Here is a 14104-nt window from a genome sequence, read left to right on the forward strand (position 1 = left end):
ACCTTTTTGACATCCCTGACCAAGTGGTACAATGTGTTTGAGGGCCCATGTCTCTGAAAACAATAAAGAAGAATCAAATGGATTTGCGGGTCATGGGCTCTCGTCGGTAAGGCAAGAAGGTTCTGGAAAGGAAGGGTTCTGGCCGGAGGAGGGGCAGTTCTTTAAGATGAACCTTGTTGTAGTTGCTCAGTTGTACCTGTCTTTTCTAAACAAACACGCTGGCAGATTTTTGGATTGTGGTTCCTCGAGAAAAAGCAGTTGAGGGTCTAGGTTCAAGCTTTGTAAAGGAGGTTGTCAACGCTGTGGATGGCTGGGCCAAAACATCATTAAAGAGGCTGGTTTTGAGGCGGGGGTTGGCAGGAGAGACAAAAGGGCCAATTTAGGGCCTTGGAAATACGCTTGGGCACATGCCGATCACAACTTGTTACCCATCGTGAATGAGAAATTGTCCAACACACGTTGGCAACATTTTCTGTAAATGGCCAAGGAATCACTCTTTTATACTTCATAGGTCATATACTTTTCATGTTCGAATCTGCCATTGTGCAAAAGCAGCCAGAGACAATATGTCAACAAATGAGCCTGCCCATGTATCGATAAATCTTTACGGACACCAAAAGAGAATCAGATTTCATAGAATTTTAATACGTCACAAAATATCATTCTTCTACTGATTTTTTCAATCATTAAAAATGTTTAAAAAACCATTTTTAGCTTACAGACTGTATTTAAAAAAAAAAAAAAGGCAGTGGGCTGGATTCGATTCTTTGGTAGCATTTTGCTCACATCTAAAGAAAAAGCCACAGGCTCTTGGCAGGGAAAGAGAGACTAATGTGAAATGACTCGCCATCCCGCCATCTTTCGGGAATAGGAACGCTAGATGGGATACAGGATGCCCAGTTAAATTTAAATTTCAGATAAATGAGAAATGTGTTTTAGTATAAGTATATCCCAAATAGTTCACGGGACACCTCATATTAGAAATTACTCACTATCTACCTGGGATTCAAATTTAACTGGGGATCCTGTATTTTTATTTGCAAAATCTGGTGACCCTATTGGAGACTCTCAAACAGTGATGGCAAATCCTTCAGCAGTGCGGGAACACATTAGGGATGGAGACAATTCCTGGGTATGGCCTCAACTACCTGCCCATTCATGCGACACACTTCCCAGAATGCTTCTTCCACTGAAGAATGCAGTCTGCTATAGGGATTAAACACACAGACTCTGGAGTCAGAATGCCGGCCTCCATCCCCACCTGTGTCCTATTTTATTTTTTATTTATTTTACTGAAAACCCCATTATTCTTTTTTTCCCCCTGGCTTTTTTGAGATATAATTGAATAAGACATTGTGTCAGCTGAAGGTATACAATGTGATTTATTTATCACAATAAGGTTAGGTAACACACCTTCGCCTAACACAATTATCATTTCATTGTTGTTGTTATGGTAAGAACATCAAAGCTCTGATCTCATGGCAACTTTCAATTATAATACAATGTGGTGTTGTTAACTATAGTCTCCAAGCTGTACATTAGATCCGTGGAATTCGTTTGTCTTATAGTTGAAAGTTTATATCCTTTGGCTAACATCTCTCATTTTTCCCACCCTTTTCAAATATTAGTTGACGATATATGCATGTGTTTATTGCTTGGCTTTTGACTCTGTGATATGGACAATTTAACATTATTAACACTTGGAATCCATGAACATGGGATATCTTTCCATTTATTTGTGCCTTCTTCAATTTCTTTAATCAATGTCTTACAGTTTTTGCTTTATAGATCTTTTACTTCTTGGTGAAAATTATCTCTAAGTATTTTATAGCTTTTGATGCTATTGTAAATAGGACTGTCTTATTCTCTTTTCAGATTGTTCATTGTTAGTGTATAGACATGCAACTGCTGTTTTGTATGTTGATTTTGTATCTTTAAACTCTACTGGGTTCTTTTATTAGTTCTAACAGTTTTGTTTTTGTTTTTTATTTTTGTTTTTGTTTTTTTGGTCAAGTCTTTAGGATTTTCTGTATACAAAATCATGTTATCAGCAAAGACAATTTTACTTCTTCCTTTCCAAACTGGGTGCCTGTTTTTCCCTGCCTCTCTCTCTCTTGAGATAATATGTTTGTCTTTCATTCTATTAATGTGATGTGCATTTACTGATTTGCATATATTGAACCATCCTTGCATTTAGGGATGGAATCCCATTTGGTCATGGTGCATGATCATTTTAAGTGCTGGTGAATTTCAATTGCTACTATTTTGTTGAGAATTTGTGCACCTATGTTTATCAGGGATATGGGCCTATAGTTTTATTTTCTTGTAGTGTCCTTATCTTGTTTTAGTGTCAGTATATTGCTGGCCTCCTAAATAAGTTTGGGAGTGTTGCCTCATCTTCAAGTTTTTTGAAAAATTGGACAAGAATTGGGGTTAATTCTTTAAATATTTGGTAGAATTCACCTGTGAAGCCACCTACTCCTGGGCTTTTCTTTGTCAGGAAGTTTTTGATTACTGATTCCATCTCCTTACTTATTATTGGTCTGTTCAAATTTTACTGTTTCTTCATGATTCAGATTTGATCAGTTGCATGTTTCTAGGGATTTATCCACTTCTCCATGGCTAATTATCGATGTTTTGGTGGGGACAGAAACTGGGATTTCCTATGCGATCATTTCAGTCTATTATTCTTACTGAAAGTCTCACTATGCAGAATCAAGAAAAATCTGCAGAGAAAACAGAAACCTGGAGCCGCTCTGCTAAACTGTTTTCTAGTTCCAGTAGCAAGAAGGAGATAGAGCCAGTGCAGTATCACCTAACACCCTCCACTGGCTGGAGAGAGGTCAACAAGCTCCATCTCATTAGAGCTGTGGGTGGTAGGACAGAGAAGCAGTGATAAATGAGGGGAAGAATAACCTCGAAGACAGAAGTATTGGTTCAGTACTGGCTTTCTTCTTTCTTAGGAGTTTTGTAACCTTAAATGAACCAATTCACTTCTTAGCCTCAGTTTTCTTATCTATAAAATGGAGGAAAACAATACCTCTCTTTCTTTTAATATTCCAAGTAAAAGTTTATCAACCTTGATCAAGAATTCTTACATATTTAATATTGCTTCTAATGTATCATAGGAATTACTTCCCCAAAATATTAATCAATGCTGGATTGAAAGAGTATATGGGAAATGTAGTAATGTTGTTTATGTAAGCATAAACCACATTATAAGTCTCCTGGAGATCCAAAGGGATTTGCCTTTATGGCAAAAGAACAAGCAGCAAAAGCTATTCAGGCAGGTCCAGAACCTTTGGGAAGAAAGTTTTTCTTAACCTTCCTGAATTGTACTCTCCAAGTGTCCTGTACCCTCTTGAAGTTTCCAACATCTGCTCTTTAACCTTCTTTGGATTTTAGTGCATATCAGCTCAGAGCCAAAGTACTTAGCTCACTGAATACTACAAACAACTTCCCTAAATAGTAGTTTTTCTTTATGATCACTCCTTGGTATTCCTAGTTAATGAAGTAGCAAATTATTATAAAATAATGCAAACAATATTTTGTGGTAACTCCAAACAAGAGGTATTTTACATTTTATTCCACTATAGAGGAAAGGGAATGAATCTCATAGCTTTGAGGATAACAAGATGGTGTGGGATAGTTGATCAGTCTCCTATGATGCTTTGAGTTAAATCAATTGCCCTCTGCTGATTGCCTCAAATGCCTTCTGGGCTTACAGCATAAACGGGGTTCTAATTTTCAGAGCCTTGTGGGTTTGTGTAAGAATCTGAGAATGTTAGCTTTTGGTGTGATCCCATAACTTTCTGCTTTGGATGCTGACAACTGAGCAGTTAAAACAAGCGGAATCTTAGTGACTTGGCATTGTTGTCTACAGGTCTAAGGGAGCATCTTTGAAAAATGATCCATGCATTTGGAAGGGAGGGGAGAAACTCACAGGCATGTGGGGGGCAGGAGAAGGCAAAACGAAAAAACACAGAGAAAATAAAAAGTGCCTTAGCTCGGCCCTACCGTATTGTACAATTCCTCTAGTCTGGAGATGGTGAGAAAACGGTGCATGCTTACTCCATTCTCTATGAGTAATTTCACAAAATCCACTCTGTCCAGAACTAGGGCATCCAACATGGCTTGCTCCAAAGACCCCACCTGCAAATCAAGTCACTGAGTTAGTCTGCCCCAGGCTCTAGGGATGCAGTTCCTTGGTGTTCACCTGAACACTTTAGAATGGATGCCTTTGACATCTGGTAAACCTTCAGCACATCCAAGAACATGCGAACAAGACTGTTCCCAGCTTCACTTTTGGCACAGCCATAATCTCTCTTGTGTTGTGGGATCTGTCTTTGCAAACAGAATTCAAACTTTTCTAGTTCCAAAGCTATTTCCTCTCTGACTCTTTTTCTCTTCTGGGTCCCAAGAAGACACAGGATCTATAAGAATTTCCCGTGTATTCTCTGACCAAACTTCTTGTAATACTAGTGAAGCACCAAAGTGGCTGCTTTGCTGTCCTCCTTTTCTTCCCGAGGCTCTGAATTAGACCCCTGGCTACCTTGAAAAGAGGGACCCTAGCGAACAGATCAGAAAGTAGGCCTTTCTTTATTTTAATTGTTAGACTACCTTGCTTCTGCCTCACTCATTTCCGCGCAGAGACTTAGCAACTATTCAGGTCCTTGAGTCTGTCTACTCAGGGTTTTATTCAAGGTTTTATTCAAATCATTTCACAAAAACCTCCTGGTGTCCAGATTCCTTGACAAATCTTTCCACGCTAGGAATCCACTAGTGGCACTAAATAAAGACAGGGTCACGGCCAGGCAGCAGCTCTCTGGGGGCAAGACAGGGTTAAAGAAGACCCATCCGTGAGGGTATTGCCGCTCAGTTATTCCAGCATTAAAGTCAGATCTCAGACTGCCGGCTGCCTCCCTGGGATCCAAACACCAACCACCCAATAGCCAATTTTCCAAGTTTTTATTTTTGGTAGTGTCCGTTGAGGGAAACGAACCAAGAACAGTTACATAAAGCTTTGGTTCCCTCTGAGTAGTGCTCGGGAATAGGGAGGACCTGTGCTCAGCCACCAGGACCAGATGGCACCTGCACGCGGGAGCTTGCTAATCCTGCGTCCGGAGGTGTGACCGAGCCATACGCTGTATCACGGGGCGCCGCTGCTGCGGAGTGGCAACCTCAGAGACAACCAGAAACCACCTGCTAGTTCCACGCCTTCCGTCATTTTAACGAACACGTTTTGGCCTTATATGTTTTCTCGGATATATGGAAGAAATGGCATTATTTGCAGCTGAAGGTTGCCATCAGAGCCCCCCACCCCCGCCCCACCCCGCACCGAGATGGGAACCGTCTGGAACGTTTGCAGTTGTGCTTTGTCGCGTCGTCCACCAGGTGGCAGTGTTTTCCTAAATATGAGAAAGGGGCGGAGCCTGAGGATGGCCGCGAGGGAGGGAACATTTGCATCCTAGAGAACAGGCCGCAGTTTCTCCGAGCCGCTCCCAAGCAAATACCGTTGCCCAAGCAAGTGGGCTTTGCAGGGGTGGTGACATATACTCTACCGGCCACTGCTGCCCATAAATAAAGATCTGGCTGCGAGCGATGTCCACTCTGTTCCAGGCTAGAGCTAAGCTCAGCTGGTCGGGGGCCGAGGCATTTGCTCCTGAGCAGACAAGGAAGAGAAAAGGGTGGGAGAGAGAAAGGAACGATCAGTTATCATACCACGAAGACCCGGAACGGTCGACTCGGCTGGACAACAGGGTTGTCATATGGGGCACTCTGGGCATTTGGGGGCAGGATGATTCTTCCCCGTGGGGACTGTCCTGCACATGGTAGGTCACTGAGCAGCATTTCTGCATCCAACCAAGTAGATGCCCATGACCCCTGCACCCCAGTCATGACAATCCAGAATGTCTCCAGACACTGCCAGATGCCTCCAGGGGGCAGGAAAGAGACAAGATCAGCTCACTGACGACCACTGCTCAACACTCTTGCTAGTCCGCGTGTGGCCCGTGGAGCTGAAGCCGCAGCACCTGGGCACCTGCTAGAAATGCAGACCCTCAGGGCCCACCCTAGGTCTTTTAAATGAGAAGCTATATTTTAACAAGGTCTCAGGTGACTCATGCACACATTCAGGTTTGGGAAGCAGTGCTCTGTAACTTGCGTCTCTTTCCGTGGCTGATCGCTGGTGTGAATGAAGCATTGTTCTGATTGTATGTTGCACAGGGCTACCACGAGTGGGCCAACTTGGCCACTCTACTGAAATAAAAGTTAAAATCTTTTAAGAGAAAGCTGCAAACAAGCAGCTTAGGTTTTCTTTGATTGGTGGGTAGAAGCCACTGAAATAAACCTTCAGTTTCCCATTATTCTCCAGACTCCGTGGCTAGATGGGTGCCGTCCACCAGTGGCTATTTAAATCTAAGTTCATTCAAATTAAAACAAAACTTTTAATGCTTCAGTCACACTAGCCACTTTTCAAATGCTCAGGAGCCAGATGTGGCTGGTGGTCTTTGGATTGGAGAGTGCAGATTCAAAATAGCTCCACCATCCCCGAAAGTTCTGCTGGAACAGGGCTGGTCTAGATCAATGCAGCTGCCAAGCAGCTGGGTGTGAGGCTGAGAAGAGCAGGTGGGAGAACGCTGGGCTACAGTCAGCGGCCCCGCGTCTGCCATTTTACAGCTGTGTGACTTTGGTCCTCTCTGCACCACTGTTCTATCACCTTGTGAAATGGGATAATAAGAATGATCCTATTTACTGGCTGGGATGGGGGCCTGGAATGCGATCATACACATGAATTCACATGTGAGCAGGGTTTTTGCAGTTAACAGCCTTGGTACCCTGACCAGGACCCTTCCCTAAATATGTGTCTGACATCATGCTGCCAGTGGTCCCACCAGCAGGGGTGCAGGGTTCAGAGACTGCACTCTTGCCTCAGAGGTTTTGGACATCTGCTACGTGCTAGACAACATATTAGGCACTTGCACATGCTATTGTAGGTAATGTCCCAAATAATCCTGGGAAATGGGTCTTCTGGTCTCTGTTTGACAGATGAAGATACTGAGGTTCAGAGAGGTTAAAAAGCAAATAGCTACTAACAGAAGGTGAACAGAAAAAGCACTTATCATGCCAGAGGTGAGATTGGGCCCCAGTGAGTTTTCCTTTGTTTTACTCCTGGTGATTCTGATGAGGGAAGGAGAGCTTGCAAATGTTAGTATGACCCATTTTTCTGGATTCTTCAGCAGTGGAGGCTCGAAGCAATGAGCTGCAGAGAGGGTTGCTGGTGATGAAACAGGGGTTCTCAAAGTCTGCTGCCCATTAGAATCATGGGGGAAGCTTTTAAAACATCCCTATGCCCAGGCTGCACCCCCAAAACAACCACATCCCTTTGCTTGGGCTGGGAGCCAGGCTCTGATAGTTTCAAACATCTCCAGGCGTTTTCAACGTGCCCCTGAGCTTGGGAACCAGTGCGCTGCGTGATTCTGTCTGCTGCCTCCCCTCGCCTCTTCCCTCCTCTTCATTCTGAGATAGTGAAGTTAAGAATCGGGTGAGCAAAATGTTCTCTAAACAGCACGTCTCAAATTTGAGCACAGGAATAACCTAGAGAGATGGGCCCTACCTCCTGAGCATCAGATTTAGTGGGTCCCCGTGGACCGAGTCTCTGCATTTCTGGTCTCCCAGGCGGTGCTGGTAAAAGGAGGATCCCAGACCTTCATTTGAATAACAAAGACCCTAGAGCCCGGTGGGCCACTTAGTCTTCCCAGGGCAAAGGGTGTTTTGATTCCCGTGTCTACACATGAATGGGTTCGGTATAAACCACATACTTGTAGTAAATTAATGTTTGGGATGATGAGCATTAATTCAGTTTCCACAGGGATTTTTCGATTAAAAATTATTTATCACCTCAGGTGATAACATCAGAAACTGCAAACTAACACCCAGAGTAACTGGTGGAAACAAGTGAGAAGTAGAAACACGTCGAAGTGTACCGTCATCACTTGAGAGGAAAGAAAGTGCAGGCTCACTGCGCATGCGTCTGGAAAGGTAGCACTTAATACTTTGCTCCCTTGGTCCTTGCGGACCTGCTGTAATGGTCTAATCATTCCCTTTCCATTTGTATGCCACACATTTGTATGTCACCCTGTCAACGGTAGCAGCACAAGTCTGAACAAGAACCCAGGAGGAAGCAGCTCTTGGGGTCAATGTGAGCTACCTGAATGTAATCACTTAAGTGTCAAGGAAAATCACAAAGCCAATGAGTCTTGACTTCTCAAAAATTGAAAATACATCACTCCGAAGAGATCCTGGGTGACAGTCTGGATCCGAGGTTCTCAACTTGGGTGACCAACCATCCCAGCTGCCCAGGAGTCAGGCTGTTAGCACTGAAATTTACACATCCTTGGAGACCTGCCAGTACTGGTCAGCCTACGCGGCACGGTAGCTACACGCTGGAATTGCCCGGAGACCTTGACGTAGACGCATGCTTGGGAGCCCTCCCAGAGATTCTGGTTTCATTGGTCCTGGGCACTGCAGTTTTTAAAAGCTCCCCAAGAACTTTTAAGAACAAGAGGTCGTCAACCTTGTCTTGACATTAGAATCATGGAGACAGGGGGAAGAACCTTGAGTCTAGATGGTATATATTCATTCACTTACTCCCCTGGTTATTCGCTTATTTCCACATTAAACAAATCCAGATTTCATGCCTTCTCTTAGGGCAGGCACTATGCCCGTCTGAGGACCAAGGCGAGGAAGGCAGAGTCCATTGTCTGGAGAGCTTCCATTCTAGAGGAAGAGCTAGGTCTGTAAGTAACTGCATCATCTCGGGCAGTCATTCATTTATCTGCTTGACAGACACTGAATACCGTCTATGGCAGGAACTATTTGAACGTTGACCATCCATCCAATGGGGAGGAAGGCCGCTAAGGTCACTCTGCACAGGGCTTACTACTTACTTCTACCCATGGAGGGGGCAGAGCTCAGAAAGTAAAGGAATAAACAAACAGAGGAACTGTGTACTTTCTGATCGTGTAAGTGCTGTGAAGGAGCAGAGTCATTGCCGGGAGATGTGGGACCTGTGTCTGGGGACACTTTGAGTCACTCCAAGTCAGTGTGGCAGCACCACCTTGGCTCTCCAGTCTCACATGAAGCCCTTGGATAACCTCATGGATACAAGTGTGGGTGTCCTTTGGGGCATCTGGTTGGCCCTGGGAGGGAAAGAGAGGGTTAGATAAAGGCCCCGCAGTATTGAAATGGGGCTGGGGATCCAAGAGGATCCTGGTCTGGGCTAAGGATACACCATCCGTATGACACTGTGGCCTTGGCTGATGCCAGACCCCAGCTGGGCATGGAGAAGGCCTTTTAAAGTGCTGGCTTCATGGTTGTTCTGTTGATGACCCAGATGGGAGTGGAGTTGTTCTGTTAGGATGAATGGACAGGAGACCTCCCTGAGAGTGACTGGGATCTAAATGATGAGGAAAAGCCATCATGTGAAGAAGTGTGTAGGGTGTGGGAGTGGGGGGGAACATTCTAGAAAGAGGGAACATCAGATACAAAGCCCCTGATGTGGGAATGAATGCAAGTCGGTATAAGACATTTAAAAAAAAAAAATAAGAGTTTTAGTATTTCCTCTTTCTGCAGGAGGTCAGGGAAACTTTAAGTGCATAGATAATGGTTTTCAGGGAAGGATTACTTCACTAGACAAATGAGACGAAGAAGGGCATTGTAGCCAAAAGGAACAGCCCAACCAAGGATTGGGAGAGTTAAATACCTGCGAGTTTGGGAAATTCATGGGAAGACACTGAGGGAGCGTTAGAAGCAAAGATGAAACCAAAATGGAAGAATTTGTACATGACATTGGAGGAGTTTCCCTTTATTCTGAAGATGCAGGGAAACCGCCGGAACACCTCCTTTCAGAAATAATGCAGTCACATGCATGTCTTGGAAAAAATCCCTTTGGCAGCTGTGTGGTGGGTAGACTGGAAGGGACACTGGACTGGAGCAATAAGGAATGTTTTGCTGTATTGTAGGAAAGGGGCCATGACTGGCAGGAGCAGCTGGGGTGGAGGGATCTTTAGAAAGCACAATTGATAGCTTTGGGTAAGAGATTTAAAGGAGGGCACAAGAGAAGTCAGAAGTGGTCTCCTAACCCTAGCTTGGGAGCCCAGGTACATAATAACCAACTGAGATTGGCAATGCAAGATAAAAACAGGCTTTGGGGGGGACAGCAAAATGGCGTCCTTGAACATACTGAGCCTAAAAATGCCTGAGGTATATCCATCTGGGTGGGAATGACCAGAGGCCATTGGATATGGAGATGCGGGGCAGAGAAAGGGTGAGCGTGGAGACAGAGATGTGGAAAACATTAGCATGAAGGTGAGAGGGAGAGAGCAGAGAACGGATCACCGGAGAATGGATCACCGGAGAACAGATCACCGGAGAATGGATCACTGGAGAATGGATCACGGGATACCACCGACATTTAATAGCTGTGGAGGTAAGGCAAGTCCTTAGAAAGCAGTCACACACGAACACATACAGAAAACAGGGAGATGGGAAGAGAACCTGGAGATCAGGGTGCCCTAACCTTTGGGAAGAGAGACTTTTCAGAAAGAGGGGGTGGTCATTAGGTCAAAAGGTGCAACGAGGGCAAGTAAAAAAGGTAGGCTTTCCTTCTTCTTCTCCTTCTTCTCCTTCTCCTCCTCCTCCTCCTCCTCCTCCTCCTCCTCCTTCTTCTTCTTCTTTAAGATTATTTATTTTAGAAAGAGAGAGAGCTGGAGTGAGGTGGGGGGAAGGGGCAGATGGAGAGGGAGAGACAGAATCTCAAGCAGGTTCCACATCTAGCACAGAGCCCTCGGTGCTGGGGCTAGATCCCAGGACCCCAAGATCATGACCTGAGCCAAAATCAAGATTGGATGCTTAACCAACTGTGCCATCCAGGTGCCCCAATCACTTTCCTTCATTACAACTCTTTATATTACAAGGGGCCAGGTTATGAATCTATTAGTTTATTACTTGCTTCCTTCTCTGAAGTGTAAACCTCAAGGGGGTAAGGCGTTGTCCACTTTACTCACTGTTGTATTCTGAGAGTTCAGAACAGTGCTTGGCACATCATGGGTGCTCAATAAGCATTTGGTGAATGAATGAATGAACCTCGAAGTGTGCGCTGGATTTGGCAATTAAGAAGTCTGGCCATGTTAATGTGTGCACCTTTAGAAGACTGTGAGAACAGCAGCATATCTGCAATCTCTTCCCTCAAGAAAAATGCAGTCTAATAAGAATGGAGGTGGTAGGACGCCTGGGTGGCTCAGTTGGTTGAGCATCTGCCTTAGGCTCGGTCACGATCCCAGGGTTTTGGGATCAAGCCTCACACTGGGTTCCTTGCCCACTAGGGAGCCTGCCTCTCCCTCTGCCTGCTGTTCCCTCTGCTTGTGCTCTCTCTGTCAAATAAATAAATAAAATCTTAAAAAAAAAAAAAAAGAATGGAGATGGGATGGGATAGAGGGAGAGCTAGGACAAGTCTACAAATCACTCTGTCAAAGAACAAAGTGGTTAAGTGCTATAGCAGTGACATGCCTAAGCCCAGAAGGCTTCCTTGTCAGCTGTATCACTTTGAGGAGGAAAGAAGACTTTGATTCTAGCAGGGAAGGATGGTGGGGATTTGAACACATGGACTATGTGGTAAGCTGAACGATGCCTCTGCCCCTCAAAGTTGTGCGTGTCCCAATCCCAGGAACCAGGGAAGATGTTCCTTCATATGGCGGAGGGACTTTGTAAATGCAATTAAATTAAGAATTTTGAGACGAGGAGGTTATACTGGCTTATCTGGTGAGCTCAATGGGATGTAATTACAAGGGTCCTTATGAGAGGGAGACAAGGGATTCAAAGCCGTCCTAGGACATGTGAAGATGAAGGCATCGGTTGGACCAAGGCAAGCAAAGAGCCACAAGTCAAGGATTGCGAACAGCCTCCGACAGCTGAAAAAGACAAAGAAGTGATTCTCCCCTGAAGCTTTCAGAAGGAACATAACCCTGCTGATAACTTAATTTTAGACTTCAAGCCTCCAAAATTATAAGAGAATGGATTTTTTTGTTTTAAGGTACTAAGTTTGAGGGAATTTGTTATAAGAGAAGAAAACACTATTAGCCATTAACAATACTATTGAAGGTAAAACATCAAGATAAGGCAAAATGGAGTTGAGAAAGCAGGAGTATTTTACGTTGGCTGTAGCGCAGAATCCTCAAACTTTAATGTGCATATGACTCACCTGGGAATCTTGCTTAAATGGCGACTCTGATTCAGTTGGTCTGGGGAGGGACTCCTAATCCTATCTCTTTAGGCAACACTCATTACTTCCATGAGCAATGATTGATCTTCTGCCTATACTCTTTCTCCTTTTTCTCTCCTCTCCCTTTCGATTTTAGAATATACCATTATATTTTTAGTGTTTTACTGGGTTCTGGTAAATATGCTTACATATCCATTACTAATATTTGAATTGTCCATCTTAAATTATATTCCTATCTTAGGAGGCAGAATGTGTAGATGTTATAAAGATTCGAAGAGCCTACCCCACCTCTACCTCCATCCTTCCTCCTCTTAATTTCTTTTTGTTGTTGTGTTATTTCTACCTTGGAAGGCAGGAAATACTTAAATTCCTTCCTGTTACTCAAAGTCCCATTTTTGTTTTTATCTTAGTTCTGTTAGATTCTAGCATTAATGCTTACAATTGGTAATTTTGCCAGAATGTACCCAAGCGTCTCTTGGTCAGTAGGCTGCATCTTCTCTAGTAAGTTTTCTGAGGGGAAATCGTGGGAACAATATTGTCTGAGTTCTAGAATGTTCTAAACTGCTTTTTTTTTTTTTTTAAGTAGTCTTCAGAGTTGAATGACATTGGCTCAATTTAAAATCTGCTCTATTATCTCCTGGCGTTGACTGTTACTGTAAGAAGGTTTGTAGCCAACCTGATTTTTTAATCTCATGAAAGACTTGCTTATTTTGCATGGGGGCCCAAAGGAGTCTCTATTTTTCTTGGAGGTCCAGTAACTTCATTAGGAATTTTCTAGGTGTTGAGGATTCTGAATCAGTTTAACCTGCACAGGTGGCCCTTTCAATATGTAGATCGAAGTTTCAAAACATGTTTGATGATAAAATTCTTAAACTGTGTGTTCTGATCTGTTACTTTGTCTTCTTCTTTGGAGACACCAGTTCTGCTTATGTTGGATCTCCATTTTCAGTCTTCTATAATTTCTCCTTAATCCTAATGAACTCTTTATTTCCTTTCCATTTCATTTCTGTCCACTTTCCTCATTTCTATCCTCTGTGTCCTGCACTAAGTTTTTCATCATGCATATCTGACCTTGCACCCGGTCTCAGGTCTGCAATTTTGTGCCGACTTCACTTCCCCCTCAATTTCACTCCTGAGCACTACGCACATTTCATCCCCTCCTGTTGCCTCACCTACTCTTACCTGGATTTTGGCATTCCGACTTGGAAGTATTACTTCATGGATAAAGTGCTTCACTGAGATTTAATTTTTTTAAAAGTTCACGGTAAAATATTTATTTATAATGTTCATCTGTTCTCTGGAAACATTTTTATAGAGTATTCTTCTGTGCACACATTTTGCCCTTTTGTTATTTTTTTTTAGAATGTATCTATATGCTAATTGCTTTTTTATTATTTATCATCTAGTGAGCTGGGTTATAATGGGCCCAGGGTAGCATTCCAGGCTAGTTATCAGTCAGGACTGGAAGGCTTTCATCTCAGCTTCCCACAAAGATAACCTCCTTGCTTCAAGTAGGACTTCTCTGCATAATTCTATGTGCGGCTTACTGCCTCTATTTCTAGGTATAAATTTGAGGTCAGGGGTCGCCACAGAACTCACTCTTGGTCTCGCGCATGCTGTTCCAGGCAAAGGAGAGGACATTGCACCTTAGGCCATCCTGGCATCTAGGAATTTCATTTCAGGGCTTTCTGAGGATTGCCGCTGCTAGCTCCTCTCTCCTCAGCTTTTACTCTTTCCTCCCACAGAGCTCTTGCATTTACATATATTTTGGAATATTTCCCAGTGTTGACCAAAAATAGTTTGCCTGCTTTTTCTCTTCCTTTC

General features: G+C 43.7%; 1 protein-coding gene across 2 annotated transcripts in view; it reads right to left on the bottom strand.

The window, feature by feature from the left end:
* TRPM3 (transient receptor potential cation channel subfamily M member 3) overlaps positions 1-14104 on the bottom strand; it is a 251974-nt gene that overhangs the window by 92820 nt on the left and 145050 nt on the right. Inside the window, exons 9-11 of one of the 2 annotated variants that reach the window (XM_045065092.1) lie at positions 5562-5662; positions 4018-4152; positions 3-53 (exon numbers count right to left, since the gene is read on the bottom strand). In XM_045065092.1, the coding sequence (XP_044921027.1) occupies positions 3-53; positions 4018-4152; positions 5562-5662 (287 nt within the window). Of the gene's footprint in view, positions 1-2; positions 54-4017; positions 5405-5561; positions 5663-14104 lie in introns of those variants that run through there. The other variant, XM_045065091.1, reaches the window with a different exon arrangement.

This window comes from Mustela putorius, unplaced genomic scaffold, assembly GCF_011764305.1.
Source record: "Mustela putorius furo isolate JIRA1106 unplaced genomic scaffold, ASM1176430v1.1 tig00003854_pilon_pilon_pilon, whole genome shotgun sequence".
In the NCBI taxonomy this organism is placed as follows: domain Eukaryota; kingdom Metazoa; phylum Chordata; class Mammalia; order Carnivora; family Mustelidae; genus Mustela; species Mustela putorius.